The sequence below is a fragment of the Rana temporaria genome, chromosome 6, assembly GCF_905171775.1.
Source record: "Rana temporaria chromosome 6, aRanTem1.1, whole genome shotgun sequence".
Classification (NCBI taxonomy): Eukaryota; Metazoa; Chordata; class Amphibia; order Anura; family Ranidae; genus Rana; species Rana temporaria.
The window spans coordinates 208,051,989-208,074,982 of NC_053494.1; the positions used below are offsets into that span (position 1 = coordinate 208,051,989).

A 22,994-nucleotide genomic window follows, 5' to 3' on the forward strand; every position below is an offset into this window, starting at 1 on the left:
AGGCATCTAGAAATGTGTCAAAAACACTATAAACGTGCATGCAGAGATGCATCCGGAAACGCATCTGGAGTGCTTTTTTGTGGTGTAAACCAGCCCTTAGACTGCTGCTCTGTAATTGAATCTCCTAAATAGATTTGAATGAATAGAGCAAGCACATAGGGGTAGGTGAGGGGAAATTGGTCACTTCTCTTACTCTTTTGAGCTCTGTAAACATACTCTTTCAATAAAGTGGTTGTAAGCCCTTACAATATACCCAATGAAAGGAACTATCCTTGGGTGGCACAAAGATGAAACCAATCCTCCTACACAAGTTGTACCTGTCTATCTTTAGTCTTCTCTACGTCACTTCAAAGGATGTAGAGAAGAGCACAGTGAACTGATTGGAGGAAAGAGGCACATTCCCCTTCACCCAGCACACAGGAACAGAGCTGATGCTGTCAACCAGCTTGAGGTTCCTCACCTGTCACCATTTTATTTTCTCTTCCGTTCATGGACGGACAGAGCAGCATTGACCTTGGGGTTATATTCCTTTCCTTTCAGGAGAGACTAGGTGTAACTTTTTCTCTTGGTGTCAGGGAAAACTTGTCAGAAGTGACTCATGCTTGTAGCAGAGGGAGGAGGTAGCGGACAGAAATGACCCTTAGTGTGCGGGATTGAGGGCTATGCTTTTGTTCCTTTTTCCTGTCTGAGGTTTACAGCCACTTTAAGGTTTGCCTCTACACATACACATGTGCAATTAAAATTTGCAGAATTCAAACCGTATCTGACAGAAAATTTTATTTTTCAAAATTTTATTTTAGTCCTGAATGTGAAGAATATCTACTGTATGCAAAAATGCCAAACTTTTCCCTTTTTAAAGTATAAAATTCTCCATTTTAGAAAACAACCCTTTAAATCTGCAAGCTACACGCCTCTTTGTCTGGACTCTGAAAGCGAGGACGAGCATTTAAAGAGATGTGCGGCCAACGCCCAAAGACTGAGCACCAGTTTGCAGGGAAAAGAGGGCCAAACTGAAGACCAGGTGACCTATCTGGATTGTCTGTCTTTATTTGTTGTTCCCATGTAGACCGAAGTTGGCCTAGGGCAGTGATGGAGAACCTTGGCACCCCACATATTTTGGAACTACATTTCACATGATGCTCAACTACACTGCAGCGTGCATGAGCATGATGGGAAATGTAGTTCCAAAACATCTGGGGTGCCAAGGTTCGCCATCACTGGCCTTGGGGTTCTACTCCAAGTGTAGACTCATTGTGGCACTCTGGTTTGCCCGATTGTTGTAGTAATATGGTGTGAGACACAGGACTAGTATATGTCTCTAAATTTTATATTCGATTTTTGTGGTCCTTTGAACACTCGGAGAGGAAAGGATAGCAGTCTGAGCCAGCCAGGAATCATTGTCCAACATGGTGTTAGTCTAGCACTGTTAAGAAAAGATGTTCATTGTTGGGGGTTCACAGTCACTTTTAAGTCTAGTGTTTAAATTGCATTGAAATTGTAATCGTACCAGCAAAAGTCTGGAATGAGGTGGTTTTGAACTTTGTTCTTAATAAGAAAAAAAATGTTGCTATTGTTTCCTTCTCTAAAAGAAACCAAAAGTAGAAGGCGCCAAATGCTCGGAGCTCACTGACGCGAGCTTCGAAGACATGAATGATGACGATTTGATAGCCGCCGTTCTGGAAATTAGTAAAAAAGACAGGCCTGTGGATCAGGAGGACGACAAACTTGCTAGCAGCCCAGACACTGGATTCGGTGGTGATGACGACCTGCAGGAAACTGCGGCCACTATGGAGGTGCTGGAAGAGCAGAAATCGAATGTGATAAAAGATTCAGGTGTGTGTGTATAGGGATCTCTCTGCATTGCTGTGACTTAAAGTGTATTGGGCAGCATAAAAATGTCAGCAAACCCTTAGGCTGGGTTCACACTATTGTGAACCCTTCATCCAATTCGCATGTCAGGAGACTGTGACCGGCTCTCTATGGAGCTGGTTCACACTTCTCTGGAGTGAATTGCACAGTCCTGTGCATCTTCTGGTCCGTTTCGAGTCCGATTTCAGCAATAAATTCAGACCTGAAACAGTAAAGAGTCCCTGTACCAGGACAGGCAAGTAAAAATCAGTCTGCTCGGTAGTAGCCTCGCTCCAGATGGAAGACTTCTTGGCCTCCATTTGATATCAGACGCATATTTACATGTACCTATCTTTCGGCCTCAGAGGTTCCTGCGATTTACAGTAGAGGAGCATGATTTCCAGCTAGTGGCACTGCCCTTTCGGCTTGCCACAGCACCACACATGTTTACAAAGATCCTAGCACCTATACTGGGTTTACTGGACCTAAAGTGAAGTCAGCTAGAGATGGTTTGAATTTCAGCCGGTTCAGCATGGACCAGCCAAGATTTGAACCATGTATGGGCAGACTGTACCCAAATTGATGAATCAACTTGGGTACAACCAGCCTGTCAGATTTTACATGCGATTATAGCTAGCAGCTGTCATAGCCGCTAGCGCGAATCGCTATTCTCCTGGCGTGGATGGCTTAGTGGTTGCAGGAAACACATTTTGCACCGTCTATGGACCGGCCTGAGCAACACTAGGCAGCACAGGTGCAGAATGACCTTGGCTTTCTGTCATTCTAATTGAATAATTTTGTTTTATGTTTACATTGATCTTACCAATATGGATAGCCGCCTCTACGCATCTCAACTCCATACAGACATGCGCAAATCCGTTTGCACTATGGTCCCTTTTGTGTTTTTTCAGATCTGCCTGCGGGATCTCCCTATATTTCGGTATTCTGTCCCTGTGCATGAGCCCTTGGCTGCTATTTTCAGATACTTATTCAGGCTGATTTACTAAAGGGTTTACTTTGATCATTCAGTCCTCTGAAAAGGGGTTGTAAACCCTCGTGTTTTTTCACTTCATGCACCCTCAGTGGAGACATGCTCTACCTCTGCCTGTTGTCTCGGCTCTTGATTGGATAGATTGACAGCAGCGAGAGCCAATGGTGCCGGGGCCAGCATTCTGTGTTTATGGACACAAAAGCTGGACTCAGGAGCGCTCCCCCGTGCGGTAACCCCCAGGGAGAGTGCTTCTTCTAGGGGGGGGGGGGGTTACAGATGCGGGGAGGAGCTGATAGCGCTGCCGGGGGACCCCAGAAGACGAGGATTGGGGACACTCTGTGCAAAACTAACTGCACAGTGGAGGGAAGTATGACATGTTATTTAAAAAGAGGGTTTACAACCCATTTACTTCATGTGCATGATTGGAAAATTGAAGTTGAATACTTGCAAAATTTATTTGTGTAAACATTATTAAATCCTTCAGTAAATCAGCTGAATATTACTGCAAATTAGAGCATTTTTATTTGCGCGGTTGTTGATGGTGTTTGCACTAGCATTTGTGTCTAGCTGACAGAGATGCTCTCTCCATTCTAAGGAGATTTAAGAGGAATGTATTCCTGGTTTCAGGTGTGACCCAGTACACTGAGATGGTCAAAGACTTTGATGAGAATAAAGAGAACAAGACTCCAGAGGCCACTCAGAACGAGGTGGAGTGGATGCAGTATGAGCTGGAGAGAGAGCGAGAGGAGCAGGAACTCCAGCAGGCCTTGGCACAGTCTCTTCAAGAGCAGGTGAGAGGTGCAATTCCAATTCCTTTGCATACTGGTATTGTTACAGACCCAATCTTTCATTGAGTGGATGTCAGTCTGGAGGAACGTGTGTTCTTGGCAAGCTGCATTTGTATGTAGACTGAGTCAGACAACACACACCCATATGATGCTGAGGCACTGTGGTTAAAATAACTGAAGCCCAATAGATTAACCACTTGCTTTCCAGCCCATTGTCAAAATACGTCCTGTTTTTAAAGATGGATATCTCAGTAACGGCAGCAGCTGCTGCCACAACCGAGGTATCCATCTTTAGTGCCGACGGTCCTGTACACGATAACGGTGGTCTCCGCGGCGGATTCGCCGCGAGATCGCCGTTATCGGTGGCGGGAGAGGGGCCTCCCGCCGCTGTCCCGCGCCCTCCGCCGCTTACCGGAGCCGTCGGTAGCGGCGGAGGAGATCGCGACCATCCGGCAGCTGAGCGGGGACGAGACTGAAGGAAAAATCTCCTTCACCCGTCCTCATAGCTCTGCTGGGCGGAAGTGACGTCAAAACGTCGGTCCCGCCCAGCCTCTTAAAGAGACATTTTTTTATTTTTTTTTTGTCATTTGAAAAAATGACATTTCCAAATTTTTTTTTTTTTTTTTTTGCATTTAAGCCCAAATATGAGATCTGAGGTCTTTTTGACCCCAGATCTCATATTTAAGAGGACCTGTCATGCTTTTTTCTATTACAAGGGATGTTTACATTCCTTGTAATAGGAATAAAAGTGATAATTTTTTTATTTTTTTTTATTTCAGTGTTAAAAATTGTAAAATAAATAAAAATAAATGCGAAAAGCAAAAAATAATTTTTTTAAAGCGCCCCGTCGAGCTCGCGCGTAGAAGCGAACGTATACGCGAGTAGCGCCGACATATGAAAACGGTATTCAAACCACACAAGTGAGGTATCGCCGCGATCGTTAGAGCGAGAGCAATAATTCTAGCCTTAGGCCTACTCTGTAACTCAAAAAATGCAACCTGTAGAATTTTTTAAACGTCGCCTATCAAGATTTTTAAGGGTAAAAGTTTGACGCCATGCCACGAGCGGGCGCAATTTTTAAGCGTGACATGTTGGGTATCATTTTACTCGGCGTAACATTATCTTTCACAATATATAAAAAAATTGGGCCAAATTTATTGTTGTGTTATTTTTTAATTTTAAAAAGTGGATTTTTTCCAAAAAAAGTGCGCTTGTAAGACCGCTGCGCAAATACGGTGTGACAAAAAGTATTGCAATGACTGCCATTTTATTCTCTAGGGTGTTAGAAAAAAATATATAATGTTTGGGGGTTTTAAGTAATATTCTAGCAAAGAAAACTGTTTTAGTCTCGTAAACACTGAATCTGAAAAAGTGGTTAAAGGGCTCGGGGTGGTTAAGAGCTACATAATGCTGGACGTTGTCCTGCCTAGAAATGGGGGTGGGCTGTATTAGATGGGCTCCAGCTTCTAATGCAAAGTCGGTGTGCATTGAATCTCAGTGTGCAGTGAAATCGGAGTAAAAAAAATTCAGTACAATGGAGGTGCCTGTACAACTGTGAAAGGTAAGCCTGGCGTTCATGGGGGGGGGGGGGGGGGGGGGGGTAGGGTGGTGGTTCAGCGCTAAAGAAGTAATGGGCAGCTTGTAATGGGTAAATATATACGATACTCAAACAAACCAACAAAGAAAATAAGGCAGCGCCTCCAAATCTACAATTTTACAAACTTAAAGCATGTCATGTGCTATTAATACAGCATTCATATTGTGCAAAAAGCATCCACAATATTTAAAAATTATAATAAAAATCTGTGTGAATAAAGTTCAATGCAAGAGAGTCCAAAATATGTGATAAATATCACCACAAAGTCTTACACCAGCTATTGAAAATCTTCTCCACCACGTGTGAGCAACAGAACTGAAATGCACTCACTGACATTAACCATATCCGGACCGGCTCACGCTGATATACGTCGTCATTTTGAAGAGGGATACCGTTGTTATGGTAGCAGCTAACTACCATAACCCAGTATCCTCTTTAGTGAGTGGTCTGGTTTCCGATATAAAAGTGGTCTCTGCGGTGTATTTGTCGCAAGATCACTTTTATCGGCGGCAGGAGAGGGTGCCCTCAGCCGCTTACAGGAGCCATCGGTAGCAGTGGGCTATCGGGTCCTCTCCCTGGCTTGGTATGGAGACAAGTGAGGGGAAGATGGCCCCTACCCGTCTCCATACCATTGCAGGGCAGACGTCAAAAATGCGATCAGAGTGAGAGCATTAATTCTAGCCCTAGACCTCCTCTTTAACTCAAAACATGCAACCTGTAGAATTTTTTTAAACGTCGCCTATGAAGATTTTAAAGGGTAAAAGTTTGTCAGCATTCCACGAGCAATTTTGAAGCGTGACATGTTGGGTATCGATTTACTTGGCATAACATTATCTTTTACAATATAAGAAAAACAATTGGGCTAACTTTACTGTTTAATTTTTTTTTTTAATTCTCAATGGGCTAGTAAGAGTGCTGTGTGAATACGGTGTGGCAGAAAGTATTGCAACGACCGCCATTTTATTCTCTAGGGTTTTGGAAACAAGTGTGTGTGTAATAAATAAAATATATTTTATATAAATTAGTATATATAAATTAGTATATGTTTGGGGGTTCTAAGTAATTTTCTAGAAAAAAAGTTTTTAACTTGTAAACACCAAATCTCAGAAAGAGGCTCGGTCCTTAAGTGGTTAAGGCTGGGTTTACACTATTGCGAATTGGATGCTGGTTTCCCCCACATCCAATTCGAATGTCAGGAGACTGACCGGCTTTCAATGGAGCCGGTTCACACATCTCTGGTGCGGCTTTAAAGCACATTTCACATGAGTCCTGTGCGTCTTCTGATCTGTTGGGTCCGAATTTAGCCTGAAACGGTGTACAGGACGCACCAGACCCCCGTTTTGACCCGCTCGGTACGGCAGTGTGACCCCAGCCTAAAAGCTGCCAGCGGAAAGCGGCAACGTGCTCGTTTGTGTCAACAAGATCCCTAGCACGTGGTCAACCAGCTCCATTCTCGCAATGGGGACACCTCGCTTCTCACCCCTGGGGGACAATCGGAGTGTAGCTCCTGCCCAATGCGTTTCATGCAAATGAAGCTTTGTTGATGGCACATGCTTTAAAGTGGAAGTAAACCCGCCTATCATTTTCAGCCAAGGAAGCTGCCATCTTGGCCTCTGTTTAATCTTCAACTGCCATGATGCTGCACATGTGATCAGTTATGACACCAGCCATTGGATGGTGTGACAGTTTGGTTGAGAGCACAGCCAATGAGACAGTTGGCATTTCCGGCATGCCGGGAATGTAACTGTCTTTGGAAACTATTAAATCGTTGAGTTTACTTCTGCTTTAAGTTGGATATTCTATATTTGGAGGCGCTGAATTATTTTCTTTTCAAGTCTGGCGTTCAGCTTGAATTTAAACGCTCCTCATTTTTTTCCATATATTCACCTTCCCACTGTGTTCTGCCACCTGGAGCAAAGAGAAATTCAGAAATACCTGGCACTTCTGGGTATGGGGGGAACATGTGACTTTTTCCTCTTTTTCTTAAAAACAAGACACCGCCGGATGTCTGAGCAGGCAAGTGTAAGATGCCAGAGCTATTAAATTGTGTGTGGGAATAAGAGCAAGAGTCCTTGGTAAACTCTGACCAGAGCAACGTGGTTTATTTACTTTGGGTTTCTGCTACTTGCGCCTGAAGTTTTACTGACTTTTCCCCTAAACTAAATGTTTGTTACTTTTGAAGGAGGCTCGAGAGCTAAAGGAGGATGATGATTTAAAGCGAGCTACAGAGCTGAGTTTACAAGGTGACTCAACATTTTTATGTGTTTTTTTTTTCATAGTTCATCTTGGAAAAGTGATAATTGGGTTCTCATAACAGCGATAACTTGTAGCTTTGTTATTGGTTGCAGAGTTTAATATCTCAATGATAGATGGGATGGTATCGGATGAGGATTCTGGGAATGAGGACATTTTCGAGATGGAGTACACAGAAGAAGAAACCGAGGAACTTAAGAGAAACGCAGAGGTACACTTGATTTCCAGCATTATGCTTATTCCACACCTTAACCCTTTCATGCCTAAGCCTATTTATGACATTTGGTGTTTACAAGTAAATATCCATATTTTTGCTAGAAAATTACTTAGAACCCCCAAACATATTTTTATTTATAAAATGGCGATTGTTGCAATATTTTATGTCGAACCGTATTTAGTTGTATAGTGGTGTGATGTCATACAACTTACATACAACAGTGGTGTTTCAAACGCAACTTTTTGGGAAAAATTAACTTTCATGACTTTTAAAAAAATGAAAACGTAAAGTTAGCCAAATTTTTTTGCATAATGTGAAAGATGATGATACGCTGAGTAAATAGATACCAAGCATGCCACGCTTTATAATTGCACGCACTCGTGGAATGGCAACAAACTACGGTAACTAAAAATCTCCATAGGCGACGCTTTTAACTTTTTTTTTTACGGTTAGTTACAGAGGAGGTCTAGTGCTAGAATTATTGCTCTCGCTCTGACGATCGCGGCGATACCTCACGTGTGATTGGAACGCCGTTTTCATATGCGGGCGTGACTTCCGTATGAGTTTTCTTTGTTGCGCAAGCTCGCGGGGAGGGGGCCGCTTTAAAAAAAAAAAAAAAATTTCTCATTTCAATTTTTTTCTTTTTTCTTCTTTTTTTTTTTTTTTTTTTTTATATAATAACTTTTTTTTTTTTTTTTTTACATTTTGATCACTTTTATTGCTGTCACAAGGAATGTAAACATCCCTTGTGACAGTAATAGGTGGTGACAGGTACTCTTTATGGAGGGATCGGGGGTCTAAAAAAAAACCCGATCCCTCCTTTGCACTTCAAAGTATTCAGATCGCCGAAAACGGCGATTCTGAATACTGTGTACTTTTTTAAATCCGGTGCCATTGGCAGCCGAGAAACCCGAAAGTGACGTCGCTTCCGTGTTTCCATTGCGGAGACTGAATCAAAGCCGGTTTACGGCTTAGTTTCAGTCTCCGCCTAGACACAGAAGGCACCAGATAGAGGATCGGGTCAGAGGGGGGGGGGGGGGGATGTCCCCTCCCCCTCCTCTGGCATAACAGCCGAGCGGCTTTTAGCCGCATCGTTTGTTATGTCTGAAGAGCCAATCGCCCGCTCTAAACAACGGTACCGGGATGATGCCTGCAGCTGCGTCCCCGAAAGCCGAGGACGCATATATGCGTTCGTTCGGCGTGAAAGGGTTAATAAAATGAGTAGTGCGTGATTTCAACGTTTTAGGCAGGCATTATAAGAATGAGTTGATTTTTCATGTTCAATGTTTATTCATAAATGATGGTGACTGCGCTGTGTAACTAAAACAAAACAAATAGACAGTGTGACTGGTAGGCCCATTGAACCTGTAGGTAAATGTGTGAACTGCACACTAGAGGCAATAGAAAACTCTAATACAACACAATGTGTAATACTTCAGCAAACATCAAATCAAGGTGAACAAAAAATATGTGTGTGTGTGTGTGTGTGTGTGTGTGTGTGTGTGTGTGTGAGATGTCACTCAAAACGTGATGAGGAAGATGACACAGTATATGTGATAGAACGGACTTAAAAAATGTACACAAAAGTCTCTAGAAGGTGATCCCAAAACCAGACGGAAGTGTTGAGAGGAGAGAGAGCTTCGGTGCAAACACCTCTTGTGGCCCCTAGCCGCTCGCCTCACGGCTGTAGCACGGACAGCCAAACAACCTCAGATATGTATCAGGTGGTACAGGAGACTTGTTAGTAGCTGGAGGGCTCAGCACCAGGTATACATATAAAAGAAACGGCAAAGGGATATATGGCGTAATACTGTGAGGACACTCCTGAGTATAATAAATCATATAGCCATGCACTCACTCAGAGGACATGGATAGTGGGCCTGTCTCCAACGAACGCCGAGTTCGTAAGTAATCCTGTGCGTCTTTTCCTCTTTCTCCTGGCTTCCCAATGTTATAAGATGTATCGCTGGAAAATCAGCAGCACCTCCTCTTTGCTAAAGAGAGACCCCCTCTTTAGCAAATAGGAGGTGCTGCTGATTTTCCAGCGATACATCTCATAACATTTTGCATTTACCTACAGGTTCAGTGGGCCTACCAGTCACACTGTCTTTATCTGTTTAGTTTTAGTTACACAGGGCTGTCGCTATAATTTATTCATTGACACTTTTTTGTTTCTGGTGAGGACAGATTACCAGGTGCTTGCAGCAGTGCCCCCTAGCTTTAGTCACTGATGGCGCAGCAGCCCCCCCTTTCACAATGTTTAATCATATTGTGCTTTTCACCCTCAGACAGGAGAGCTTCCCCATTCATATCGTCTGGTCAGTGTCGTTAGCCACATTGGTAGTTCCTCCTCTTCTGGTAAGAATCCTATCCATTATTTTTGCTTCCAAGACATGTATAATATGTGTAGCATTTCTTTTAAAGCGGAGTTCCGCTTGGGGGGGGGGGGGGGGGGGAATTAAGTCAACAGCTACAAATACTGTAGCTGCTTTTAATATATGGACACTTACCTGTACAGGGAGCCCGCAATGTCGGCACCCAAAGCCGACCCATCCCTTGGCTCCAGGTCCAGGCATTGGCATCCTTACTAAGGGAAACGGGAAGTGAAGCCTTGCGGCTTCACAGCCTGTTTCCTACTGTGCATGCAAGAGTCGCGCTGTGCGTTCTGAATGGTCACTGCTGTCTTCTGGGACCTGTGTGTCTCGTGGGGGGGGGAGTGTGTGATATTTCCCCAGAAGTGGGAGCAGATGCATGGATTTGACAGGTTTCCGTTTTCCTCCCCCCTGAAAGGTGCCAAATGTGGCACTGGAAGGAGGGGGTAATCCGATTGGTAAACCCCTAAAAAAAATAAAAAAATTGTCATTGCCTGCTGTATAATTGCTCTCTTTGATCTATGGGATGCACCGATACCTGGTTTTTAAGAGTGAGTACTTGTACTCACCAATACCAATTACTGATGCAGTGCGGTACGATTTGAGCCCATACAAAATGAATGGGCTCAAATCGCTCTGCGTAGAATCGCATGTGATTTGAACAGGAATGCAGTGCGATTTCCTTTCTGAATCGCATGGAGTTTTTCTGCTCCGCTTCTGTGTGACCCCAGGCTGAAATTATGTCAGGCCTGAGTTCCCACAGGAGCGGTGCAGGAAACGGCATGTGATTTGAACAGATATCGCATCGCATTCCTGTTCAAATCACATGCAATTCTTTGCAGTGCGAGCACATTAATTTTGTATGGGCTCAAATCGCACCGCAGAAAGGTATTGGTATCGGAGCATTCGTACAGGTAAAAGTTTTTCATGCACATGCTTGGTATCGGCACCGATATCATATTTGCTGCGTATGCTCAGTTTTTCTCTTGGGAGGAAATCGTGCTTTGCTGTGAGCTCGAGGATCATATGAAAGAAGACATCCCTGGAATGCTTTGGGAAGTGCAGTTTTCTTGCCAATGGCACATGGGTGTTGCAGTCATTCGCTGTGCAATCTGTTCCAGAAGCAGGTCTGATTGAGTTTAATTTAGAAACGTATCAACATATTGCACCCCGTGGCCAGCAAGGAGGAGCATGCACGTCTAAATGGAGCCGGGGCCGTTCTTCAATATTAGGAAATATATAGGAGCAAGATTTGGGACTTTATATGAAGCATGCAGCCAGGGAGGCATCTCTCATATTGGGCTTGAGCTCAGTTATGTCACATGCTGAAACGACTGAGGTGAGGAGGTCCAATGGGCTACATCATGTGACCACAACATAAGAGGCGACATAACGGGTATTTGAGCTTGGTGAAATTCTGCAATTGGTAATGGGTTTATATAATCTTTAATTACTGTTGTTTTTTTTTTTTTATAGGTCACTATATCAGCGACGTGTGCGATGTAAAAAAACAGACCTGGTTTACATATAATGATTTGGCTGTATCAAAGACACAGGAGAACTCTGTTCAGAGTGATCGAGACAAAAGCGGCTACATATTCTTTTATATGCACAAGTAAGTGTTGTTCCTGCCATGGATTTAGCTCGTGGGACTCAAATCAAGACACCCACATCCCATTTAGACAGTTTTGAAGAGATAAGGACACGGGTAGCAAAACCAGGGACTTTAAACGGTGTCAGTCAGGTAAATAGAATTACAATAACAGTATTAAAAGATTAAATATTTATTTAACACAAGAACGTCAAGAACGCGGTGACGTACAACACTACGACGATCCGAGAAAATGAAGTTCAATGCTTACAAGCATGCGTTGGAATTGCTACAGACTATCGGATTTTCTGATGGGAATTTTTTCCGTCTGAAAAATTAAGAACCAGCTCTCGATCTTTTACTGGCGGAAATTCTGACAGCAAAAGTCCAATGGAGCGTACACACGGTCGGAATTTCCGTTCAAAAGCTCACATCGGACTTTTGCTGTTGTAATTTCAGTTTGCGTGTAAGTATTTCTTATGGGGTGTATGAGCCTTTATCCTCTGATCTGCAATTGCAATGATGCTGCACATCAGTTATGACACCAGTCATTTGATGGTTTGACAGTTTGGTTGAGAGCACAAGCAACAGTTGAATCCAATGGGATTAAGGGCCCTTTCACACTGGGGCATTTTTCAAGTGCTTTAGCGTTAAAAAAAGCGCCTGTAAAACGCCTGAAAGAAGCTGCATCTGCAATCCCAATGTGAAAGCTCGAGTGCTTTCACACTAAAGCGCCTGAAAAACACCCCAGTGTGAAAGTGGTCTTAGCGTTAAAAAAAAGCGACTGAAAGAAGCTGCATCTGCAATCCCAATGTGAAAGCCTGAGTGCTTTCACACTGAGGCGCTGAGCTGGCAGGGCGTCAAAAAAAGTCCTGCATGCAGCTTCTTTGCAGCGCTTTAGGAGCGTTTAATACACCGCTCCTAAAGCCCCCTTCCCATTGAGGAAGCTTTTTTTAACGCCAAAGCGCCTGAAAAGCGCCTCAGTATGAAAGGGGTCCTAGCAGCGCTTTACCAGCATTTTTCGGGCACTGGCAGTGTGAAAGGGCTCTGAAAGCACTTGGGCTTTCACATTGGGATTGCAGATGAGGCTTCTTTCAGGCGCTTTACAGGCTTTTTTTTAAACGCCAAAGCGCCTAAAAAACGCCCGGAAAACGCCCCAGTGTGAAAGGGGTCTAACGTGCAACTAAAACTCCTATACTTTTTAGCCAAGGAGGCTGTCATCTTATCCTCTGATCTGCAGTGGCTTTAGTGCTGCACATGCGATCAGTTATGACTCCAGCCATTTGATGGTTTGACAGTTTGGTCTCCCCCTTTGTCTGAATATAGGCTCTATCATCCCCATCATGTCTACCAAACCCATTAATATAAGGGTTTACGCAAGCAACTGATTTGCAGATGCAAATAAGGGGTTTTCATCCCATTGTATGTTAATTTATTCTGATTTTTCTTTTTCTTTTCATCAGAGACATTTTTGATGAACTTATGGAAGAGGAGAAAAAGTCGCAGGTTACAACTGCTGAAGCAAACAGGTCATCCAGAGCTCTGTGACTCCCCTGAATTTACAGGACTGTACACTTGCACTGGACTGCGACCTCAAAGGCGCACTCGGCCCAGAGACTTTGAAAAAAAAAAAAAAAGCACATTTCTTCGTTCTGGTGACACTTTTTTTTTTTTGCTATTGCTGGGTGCCACTTCAAGACCTGGGACGCCAGGACACATCTGCGAACTGCCTCTGATCTAACCAGAAGTGGTCTGCCTAGCCCTGACTCCCCCCTTCAGCAATAAGATTTTGGATGTCCCAATGGCTTAAGCCATCAGTAAGGAACCTCATGACACTAGACTGCTGCAGTGAGCGGAGGCTGCCCAGTTTGGTGACAGAAACCTGTTTGGTTTTTTCGCATTCCCTGAGGATTTGCTAGCCCTGGCGTAAAGGAAGTCTTCATTTCATTTTTTGGGAGAGAAATATTTCTATGAAAGAAATCTATCTTTTTTGGTATTTATAGTGAGAACTGTTAACAGCAAAACCACATATGAATGATTTTTTTTTTTCTTCTGATTGTTCATAGCAATAAGATGAAACTAGGAATTAAAGTGTAAGCTGCTCTTTTGGGCCTATTGGAATAAACCCCAAGTCCAGGCAAAACCCTTTATTTTATTTGGACAGAGTGTGGAAGGGATAGAACCCGTGTAAGGTTTTAACTGTGGTTTGTGCGCCCCCCCCCCATTGTGAAGATTTTCCTCTTCCTGACCAGACAAGAAATGGAGGAAATTCTTCACACTGGCTTCAACTTTTGTTTTCAGTAAAATGAGAGTGGCGTAGAGCAGGGGTCTTAAACTGGCGGCCCTCCAGCTGTGGCGAAACTACAAGTCCCATGAGGCATTGCAAGGCTGATAGTTACAAGCATGACTCCCACAGGCAGAGGCATGATGGGACTTGTAGTTTTGCAACAGCTGGAGGGCTGCCAGTTTGAGATGTCTGGCGTAGAACCTCTGTCAGGTTTTTTGTGTATGTATTAGTTCTTGATGACAACCGGTCCCCTCAATTTCTTGTCCTGTGCTCACAGGGATAGGTGAGGTAAAATCGTAGGGGTTGCACCGGTGCCGATGCGAAGCATTTTGACTAATGCTCATAAACATGCTCCGATATCTGAAAACGATACCTTTTTGTGTTTTGCGATTTGAGCCCCATACAAAATGAACGTGCTCAAATTGCACTGCAAAAAAAATTGCGTGCAATGAGAAGAGTAATGCGGTGTGATTCCTTTCCGAATTGCATGTGGTTCCCCCGCCGCTCCTGTTTTAAACCCAGGCTTGGCGTGGTGACTTCAGCTTGGGGCCACACAGGACAGGTGCGAAAAACTGCATGAATTTCAGACTAGGGCCGAAACAACTAATCGATTAATCGACAACTAATCGATTATGAAATTAATCGAATACAATTTTCATAATCGATTAATCGCCCAGTAACATAATGGGGTTAAAAAAACAAAAATTAGCCCTTTATAGTACAAATAAAGCAAATTGCTACTGTAAATATTACTTTTACTGTCCCACAGTAAAAAAATTAACCCCTTACAGTAGCGATTATTTGCTCTTTGTACTTATTTTTGTTTTTTAAACCCCCATTATGTTACTAAACATCTCAGGCCGGGGTCACACCTCTGTTTTTTTTTTTTTCAGAAACACACTACAGCTCATTTACATGTTTTCCTGTGGGACACGTTCACATCCATGATTTTTTTTTTCAGCTGCTGCGTATTTGGAAAGGGCAAAGACTTTTTAACGCAAAACGGTGCTATTTTGTTTTTTTGGTTCAATATATTCTTATACAGGATTTATATAGCGCCAACAGTTTGCGCAGCTTCAATGGAGAAGCTGCAGAAAAGCATGTAATGTGTTTTTGCGGCAATTTGTGTTTTGTAATCTGCCCAACAACAAATTGGCCCAAATTTTATTTTTTAAATGCAATTTTTTTTTTTTTTAAGGCCATTATCCGATTAATCGAAACAATAATCGGCCAACTAATCGATTATGAAAATAATCGTTGGTTGCAGCCCTATTTCAGACAGAAATTACTCCGCATTCCTGTATGGGCTCAAATCCCCCCCCCGCAAAAATATCGGTTTCAGGTATCGCAACATTTGCACGAGTGCTCGTGAACATACTTGGTATCGGCACCGCTGCAAACTTTATTGATGTGCCATTTAAACCCCATTCATTTAGTATACTCTCAAATCGCACCACACAAATTATCGGTTTCAGGTATCGGAGCAAGTTTGAGTACTGGCGAAAATGCTTGGCATCGGCACTAATGTAACCCTAGAATTCACCTTGCCTATCCCTGTGAACACAGGACAAGAATTGAGGGGATCGGTTGTCACCAGGGCTGCCACATACAGACAGTAATAAACCTGACGGCTTCTACACCTTTTTCATTTTACTGCAATAAAAAAAAAAGGTATCTGCAAGTACTTGACCAAAATTATCGGTACCCATACTGGCCGGTAAAAAAAAAAACGATCGTATCGGTGCAACCCTAGTGAAATCTTCACAGCAGGGGGGTCGTGGATAGCAGTAGAATCTGTGAATATATTTATTCTTCCCAAGTCTATCCAAAGGTAAAATATAAAATAAAGTTTTGCTTGGAGTTGAGTTTTTATGTGTCTTCGCAGGAACGGTGTGTGTGTGTGCTGCCTCATCGCCACCAATCAGATTCAGCCTCTAGTTCTCAATGAATTTCTTATTTTTGGGGCAGTGAGGCAGAATGGGGGACGGTTCCTGCTGAAAACATAATCGGGGGGGCCTTACTTTTTTTTTTGTGATGGCCTGTGTGGACGGGTAACATGCCTGGTTTATGTTCTGTGAGTTCATTCTTTCAGTGAGTTCTGTTTTTCTGTTGTACAGTGAATGCAGAGGGAGCACAGTATATGGCAGCTGGAATCCTAAGAAGGTTTATAGAAAGAAGCCTTAAACATTGTGAATGCAGCAGAGCTAGTAAGATACGTTTTGTGGTGTGTTTGTTTTTTGTTTTTTAATAACTTTGCTAACAAACAAATCTTTTCTAAGAGAAAATATAGCCTTGCTCCTCCCTAGCTCAGTCATTTGGCAGCCAGTGATGATTATTTAAGTTGCTGCGTAAAGGTTAAAGTATAACTAAAGGCAAAACTAATTTTTTTATTTTTTTTTGGTTTTGGATAGATCGGCGAGGGGTTGGAACCCCTGTGAGTTTAAGGTCTGTGCCTCCCGTTAAGGAGTTCCCCTCTCTCTTTATTTGTCCTGTTTACAATTATTGAAAGGAAATCCCAAATTTTGGGTTGTCCCCAGAAAAGTACCGTATTTATCGGCCTATTGCACGCCCCCGGCGTATAGCGCTCACCCCCGAACTTGAAGAAAAATTCCTGGGGGGGGAAAAAAAACTTAGTTTGGATGCCCCTCGTCTGTGTCTTGCCCGTCGTCCATCGCGGCCTCGTCCGGTCCGGTGTCCTGCGTCCTCCCCGCTTGATCCCCGCTTCCCGCGCTGAGTGTGAACCACTGCGCCGGCATATACCGAGCGCAGTACACTCGGGCAGGCTCGGCTCCTCTCGCGTAAAGGACGTACAGGACGTGACCGCGAGAGGAGCCGAGACTGCCCGAGTGTACTTCGCTCGGTATATGCCGGCGCAGTGGTTCAAACACAGCACGGGAAGCAGGTATCGGTGTATATTGCGCACCCACGATTTTGCCCTGAAAATTTTCAGGGCAAAAAAGTGCGCGGTATACGCCGATAAATACGGTAATGGAGGGGAAATCTTCCAATGAGGACACTAGTTCTGATGACCTGAGGAGTCCCCAAGGAATTCATTTTAATTTGCAGGGATTTTTCTCTCACTTCCTGTTTGGCTAGGGGACAGGAAGTTGAGGGAAATTTCTGCAATGAGACACAGGTGGTGGGGGATAAAATAAATGGGAAGTTTTAACATTTCCTTACTCTATCCAAAGTGGGGGATAAAAAAGTTTTGCCTATTGCTCTACTTTGTTTTAATCTCTCTCATTAAAGCATAACTAAAGGCAAAACTTTTATTTTTGTTTTGGATAGAGTGGAGAGGGAGTATAACACCTATTGGACCCCTTTCACACTGAGGCAGTTTTCAGGCGTTTTAGCGCTAGAAACTGCCTCCCATTCATTGCAATGTGTGCTTTCACGCTCAGGCAGTGCGCTTGCGGGACGTTAGAAAATGTCCTGCATGCAGCATCTTTGGAGCGGTGTATACATCGCTCCCAAAATGCCCCTGCCCATTGCAATAAATAGGAAGCGCCTGAAAAGTGTTTCGCAAGAGCCACGACACGGGAGTTTTTAACCCCCTTTTTTTTTTTGTGGTTTAAAGCGCCCCGCTAGCGGTTGAAAAGTGAGCAGCGCTTTACTGCAAACGCACGTGCGGCCCCAGTGTAAAAGGGGTCTTAGTTTTTTTTTTTATTACTGTCTGTGCTCCTATTAGGGAAATTCGCCCTCTCTCTATTTGTTACTGTTCTACTTGAAAGTAAAAGAAAATCCCACATTTTGGGTTCTCCCCCCCCCCCCCCCCCCAAAAAAAGCAATAGAGGGGAGACTAGTGACCTGTGAGGGGGGGGGGGATTTTCTGTTTTGGCTATGGGACAGGAAGTAAAGGGGAAGGGAAATCTCTGAAATGGGACACAGGTGGCAAAAAATAAATTGACAGGGGTTGTATAACTCTTCCTGACTTTATCCAAAATGGAACAAAATAAGTTTTGCCTATAGTAGAGCTGGGTGATTTTAGGCAAAAAAAAAAATCTGTGATTTAAAAAAATAAAACTTCACGATACGAATCCAAGTTTTTTTTTTTTTTCCATGGACACCGCGCCAGTACTAAGTTGTTAGGCGAGGCCGCGACATCGGCCTAGTCCGCTGCGATCCTGGGAAAAGGCCGCAGACTAGGCTGAAGCCGGGCGAGCTGCGGGCAGGATTTTTAGGCGAGGCCGCTGCTTCGGCCTAGTCTGCGGAGTGCCGACCTATGAGGAAAAAAAAAAAGATTTCCCCCTGCAACTCGATTCAAATTGATTTTTTTTCCCAGCCCTAGCCTATAGTTCTACTTTATATTCTTGTAGTCCTGCTGTAGCTGAAATCCTGCCCAGATTTAACAAAATATAGACACTGGCTGGATATTAAATTCTACAAACCCCCCGTAGTGGCAGCTAGACGACAGCCAGACGTGATTGACAATCAATCTTGGGTCACATAGGTGACTTTTTTTAACCCTTTATATCTATATTTGTACGTCTTCATATCTCTGGCCATTGCTCGTCCTTTTCAGTTCTTTAGAAATTGTACTCTCCATTACTTTTTACAGATTTTGTTGGTTTCTTTGATCATCGTTCAGGAGTTTCTCCAGCAGGGATAAATTCAGTATGCTTCTTTAGCATTGTTCGTTGTCCAGCAGGCTGAGAAATATTTTTCTTTTGGGCTTGTTCATGTAGCAGCTTCAATCTTCCGCAATGCAATTTGTTAAAAACGTGGGTTCTGTTCTTTCTTTTGGGTTTAATTTTGAATGAGATGTATTTTGAATTTTGATGTACATATTATATCCTATTTAACTGTTTTAGGCTTTTGTTTTTATGTTGTCTTTTCTTTCTTGTTGTTTTTTGTTCTGTTAGAAACAGAATTATAAAACGGTTCAATAATGCACTGCATCTGCTGTTTTTGTTTTGCTGGGATTGAGACGTAGTATATTTTGTTAAAGGTGCAAAGAAATTACACTTGAAGCGAAGACTTATGCTGGCCATACACTATACCAGGGGTCTCCAAACTGCGGCCCTTTGCTTGCCTTAATGCGGCCCTTGGGGCACTATTCCATCCAACTCCAATGGGGCATAATTCTTGTTGCTGACACTAATGGGGCACTATTCCTCCTACTGACACCATCAATTCTTTCCATTGACATCAACGACTGGACACTAGTCCTCCCACTGTCACTAAAGATATGGTATTATTTACTCCCACTGGACACTTTCTACTCCCAATGGCCCTAGTCTGGCCCCCTAAAGTCTGAAGGACCGTAAACTGGCCCTTTGTTTAGAAAGTTTGGAGACCCCTGCACTATACGAAAAATCGGCCGAACCCATTTTCGAAAAACGAACGTACGGCCGTGAGCGCAAACGATAGTGCCATCATGTAATGACCGATAAATCGTTCTGTGGACATAAATAAATAAAAAAAATGTGTTTTTTTTTTTTTTGTTTTTTTTTCATATACCTAGTGCAAACAATTCAGACGGGAAACACATTTTCTCTTCCGTTCATGGACGGACACAGCAGCCTTTGACCCGCTTCCTTCAGGAGAGGGCCCCGGACGGCAACCCCCCCTTTTTTATTTATTTAAAAAAAAAAAAAATGTGTGTGTGTGTATGTGTGTGTGTGTGTGTGTGTGTGTGTGTATATATATATATATATATATATGTGTGTATGATTGATATATATATATATATATATATATAAGGGCCCAGAGGTCTCCAGGGCCCCTGGATGGCAACCCCCCTTAATTTTTTTTGTCATTTGAAAAAATGACAGTTTCAATTTTTTTTTTTTTGCATTTTAGTCTAAATATGAGATGTGAGGTCTTTTTGACCCTAGATCTCATATTTAAGAGGACCTGTCATGCTTTTTTTCTATTACAAGGGATGTTTTCCAGTGTAAAAAAATAATAAAATAAATAAAAATAAATAAGAGAACGCATACGTGAGTCGCGCCTGCATATGAAAACGGTGTTCAAACGACACAAGTGAGGTATCGCCGCGAGCGTTAGAGCGAGAGCAATAATTATAGCCCTAGACCTCCTCTGTAACTCCAAAAATGCAACCTATAGAATTTTTTAAACGTCGTCTATCGAGATTTTTAAGGGTAAAAGTTTGACGCCATGCCACGAGCGGGCGCAATTTGTAAGCGTGACATGTTGGGTATCATTTTACTCGGCGTAACATTATCTTTCACAATATATAAAAAAAATTGGGCCAAATTGATTGCTGTCTTATTTTTTTAATTCAAAAAAGTTAATTTTTTCCAAAAAAAGTGCGCTTGTAGGACAGCTGCGCAAATATGGTGTGACAAAAAGTATTGTAATGATCGCCATTTTATTCTCTAGGGTGTTAGAAAAAAATAAATATATAATGTTTGTGGGTTTTAAGTCATTTTCTAGCCAAAAAAAAAAAAATGTTTAGTCTTGTAAACACCAAATCTGAAAAACACCCACGGTACTGAAGTGGTTAAAGACTCCCTGGGGTTGATTTAACCCTTTCACGCCGAGCGTACGCATATATGCGTCCTCGGCTTTCAGGGGTTGTACCGGGATGATGCCTGCAGCCGCAGGCATCATCCCGGTACCGTTTAGAGCGGGCGATCGGCTTTCCAAACATAACAACCGATGCGGCTAAAAGCCGCTCGGTTGTTATGCCGGAGGAGCGGGAGGGGACATCCCCCCCCTCCCGCCGCCTCTCGCCGCTCTGACCGGGCCTCCCGTCCCACCGGGAGACCCGATCCACGATCCGGCGCCTCCAGCGTCTCGGCGCGCTCTGAAACAAAGCCGTAAACGGCTTTGATTCAGTGTGCGCATTGAAACCACGGAAGCGGCGTCATGACGTCACTTCCGGGTTTCTCGGCTGCCAATGGCGCCGGATTTAAAAAAGTACACAGTATTCAGAATTGCCGTTTTCGGCGATCTGAATACTTTGAAGTGCAAAGGAGGGATCAGGGGTCTTTTAGACCCCGATCCCTCCATAAAGAGTACCTGTCACCACCTATTACTGTCACAAGGGATGTTTACATTCCTTGTGACAGCAATAAAAGTGATCAAAATGTAAAAAAAAAAAAAAAAAAAAAATGTAATATTAGAAAAAATAAATAAATAAATAAGAAAACAAAAAAAAAAATTTTTAAAGCGCCCCCCCTCCCCGCGAGCTTGCGCAGCAAAGAAAGCGCATACGGAAGTCGCGCCCGCATATGAAAACGGTGTTCAAATAACACATGTGAGGTATCGCCGCGATCGTAAGAGCGAGAGCAATAATTATAGCACTAGGCCTACTCTGTAACTCTAACCTGGTAACCGTAAAAAAAGTTTAAAGCGTCGCCTATGGAGATTTTTAGTTACCGTAGTTTGTCGCCATTCCACGAGTGCGTGCAATTATAAAGCGTGTCATGCTTGGTATATATTTACTCGGCATAACATCATCTTTCACATTATGCAAAAAAATTGGGCTAATTTTACTTTTTCATTTTTTTAAAATTCATGAAAGTAAATTTTTCCCAAAAAGTTGTGTTTAAAACACCGCCGCACAAATACCGTATGACATAAAATATTGCAACAATCGCCATTTTATTCTCTAGATTCTCTGCTAAAAATATATATATATATAATGTTTGGGGGTTCTAAGTAATTTTCTAGCCAAAAATATGGATTTTAACTTGTAAACACCAAATGTCATACATAGGCATAGGCATGAAAGGGTTAATAAAACTGAATAGTGCAACATCTGGTACAGCTGTTCATAGTAGCCAATTAAATTCTAACTTCAGCATGTTCAATAATAAAAAAAAAAAATGGAAGCTAGTTGGTTTCTATGCAGAGCTGCACCATATTTTGTACTCGCCTTGTGTTCTTCAATGGATTCCAAAGAAATGGAGATAAAGGTTTCACAGTGAGTACAAATGGTTCCCCCTACAGAAACTATGTGGGGGGGATGGGACATGATCTAGAAAGGGGGCAGAGGAAGGTTATTTGGAATTTTAGGATTATTTGGGTACGGGCTCAAATCATACAGAAGACCCATTTTGTTATCAATCGGCGTTTACATTGCCAAGTACACTTTTTTTTTTTTTTAGTACAATACAATTTTTTATTTATCTTTCTGTAAAAACACTGCATGTTTATCTGTGCACATTCTAATAAGCCTGGATCTGGAGGACTTGATTTTGTAGACTGATTGTTCCTGCTGTTGTTAGGTAGCAGATGGAGCAAATATGATACAAAAAAAAGTGAAAAGGCCATGGTTTGATCAAAAGAGTCCATTAGCTTTCTTGAGATTTTGCTTTTTCCATTCAGGTAAAGCCTTGAATTCTGATAGTGAGACTCCTAATATTCTTTGGAAATCCTCGTCGGCGAGATAGTCCTGAAAAAGAGAACCTAAGTTTAGGCACGTTGAGGTAGATTCACGTACGGCGGCGTTTCTTTAGGTCGGCGTAGCGCATCCCATTTGCACGACGCCGACGTAAGATAGTGAGGCAAGTACTGTATTCACAAAGCACTAGGGCTAGATTCAGATAGGTTAGCGGATCTGATTTACGATCCGCCGGCGCAAGTTTTTGAGGCAAGTGCTGTATTCAGAAAGCACTTGCCTCTAAAGTTGCGGCGACGTATCGTAAATCCCCCGGCGTAATTCAAATTCCGCGGCTAGGGGGCGTGTAGAATTTAAATCTGGCGCGTCCCCGCGCTGAAAGAACTGCGCATGCGCCGTCCGCTAAATTTTCCAGCGTGCATTGCTCCAATTGACGTCACTGGTTTCGACGTGAACGTAAATTACGTCCATCCGTATTCGTGACCGACTTGCGCAAACGACGTAAAAAATTCAAAATTCGACCCGGGAACGACTACCATACTTAACAGGATACGCTGCATATAGTAGGGGTAACTATACGCCGGAAAAAGCCGAACGCAAACGACGTAAAAAGTCGTTCGTTTCTGAATCGGCGTAACTCCTCATTTGCGTATTCGTCGCGTATACAAAGGGAAGCGCCACCTAGCGGCCAGCGTGAGATTGCAGCCTAAGATCTGACGGTGTAAGTCACTTACACCTG

General features: G+C 43.1%; 2 protein-coding genes across 4 annotated transcripts in view; one reads left to right on the forward strand and one right to left on the reverse strand.

The window, feature by feature from the left end:
• USP37 (ubiquitin specific peptidase 37) overlaps window positions 1–13,294 on the forward strand; it is a 49,630-nt gene extending 36,336 nt beyond the window's left edge. For both annotated transcript variants that reach the window (XM_040358181.1, XM_040358182.1), the window contains 8 exons: window positions 880–1,021; window positions 1,590–1,833; window positions 3,467–3,630; window positions 7,407–7,467; window positions 7,573–7,688; window positions 9,983–10,052; window positions 11,543–11,681; window positions 13,121–13,294. In XM_040358181.1, the coding sequence (XP_040214115.1) occupies window positions 880–1,021; window positions 1,590–1,833; window positions 3,467–3,630; window positions 7,407–7,467; window positions 7,573–7,688; window positions 9,983–10,052; window positions 11,543–11,681; window positions 13,121–13,205 (1,021 nt within the window). In that variant the 3' untranslated portion in view covers window positions 13,206–13,294. The remainder of the gene's footprint in view (window positions 1–879; window positions 1,022–1,589; window positions 1,834–3,466; window positions 3,631–7,406; window positions 7,468–7,572; window positions 7,689–9,982; window positions 10,053–11,542; window positions 11,682–13,120) is intronic.
• An 8,712-nt stretch (window positions 13,295–22,006) lies between these two features.
• Window positions 22,007–22,994, reverse strand: part of VIL1 (villin 1) — an 81,577-nt gene continuing 80,589 nt past the window's right edge. For both annotated transcript variants that reach the window (XM_040358185.1, XM_040358186.1), the window contains exon 20: window positions 22,007–22,309. In XM_040358185.1, coding sequence (XP_040214119.1) covers window positions 22,196–22,309 — 114 coding nt within the window. In that variant the 3' untranslated portion in view covers window positions 22,007–22,195. The remainder of the gene's footprint in view (window positions 22,310–22,994) is intronic.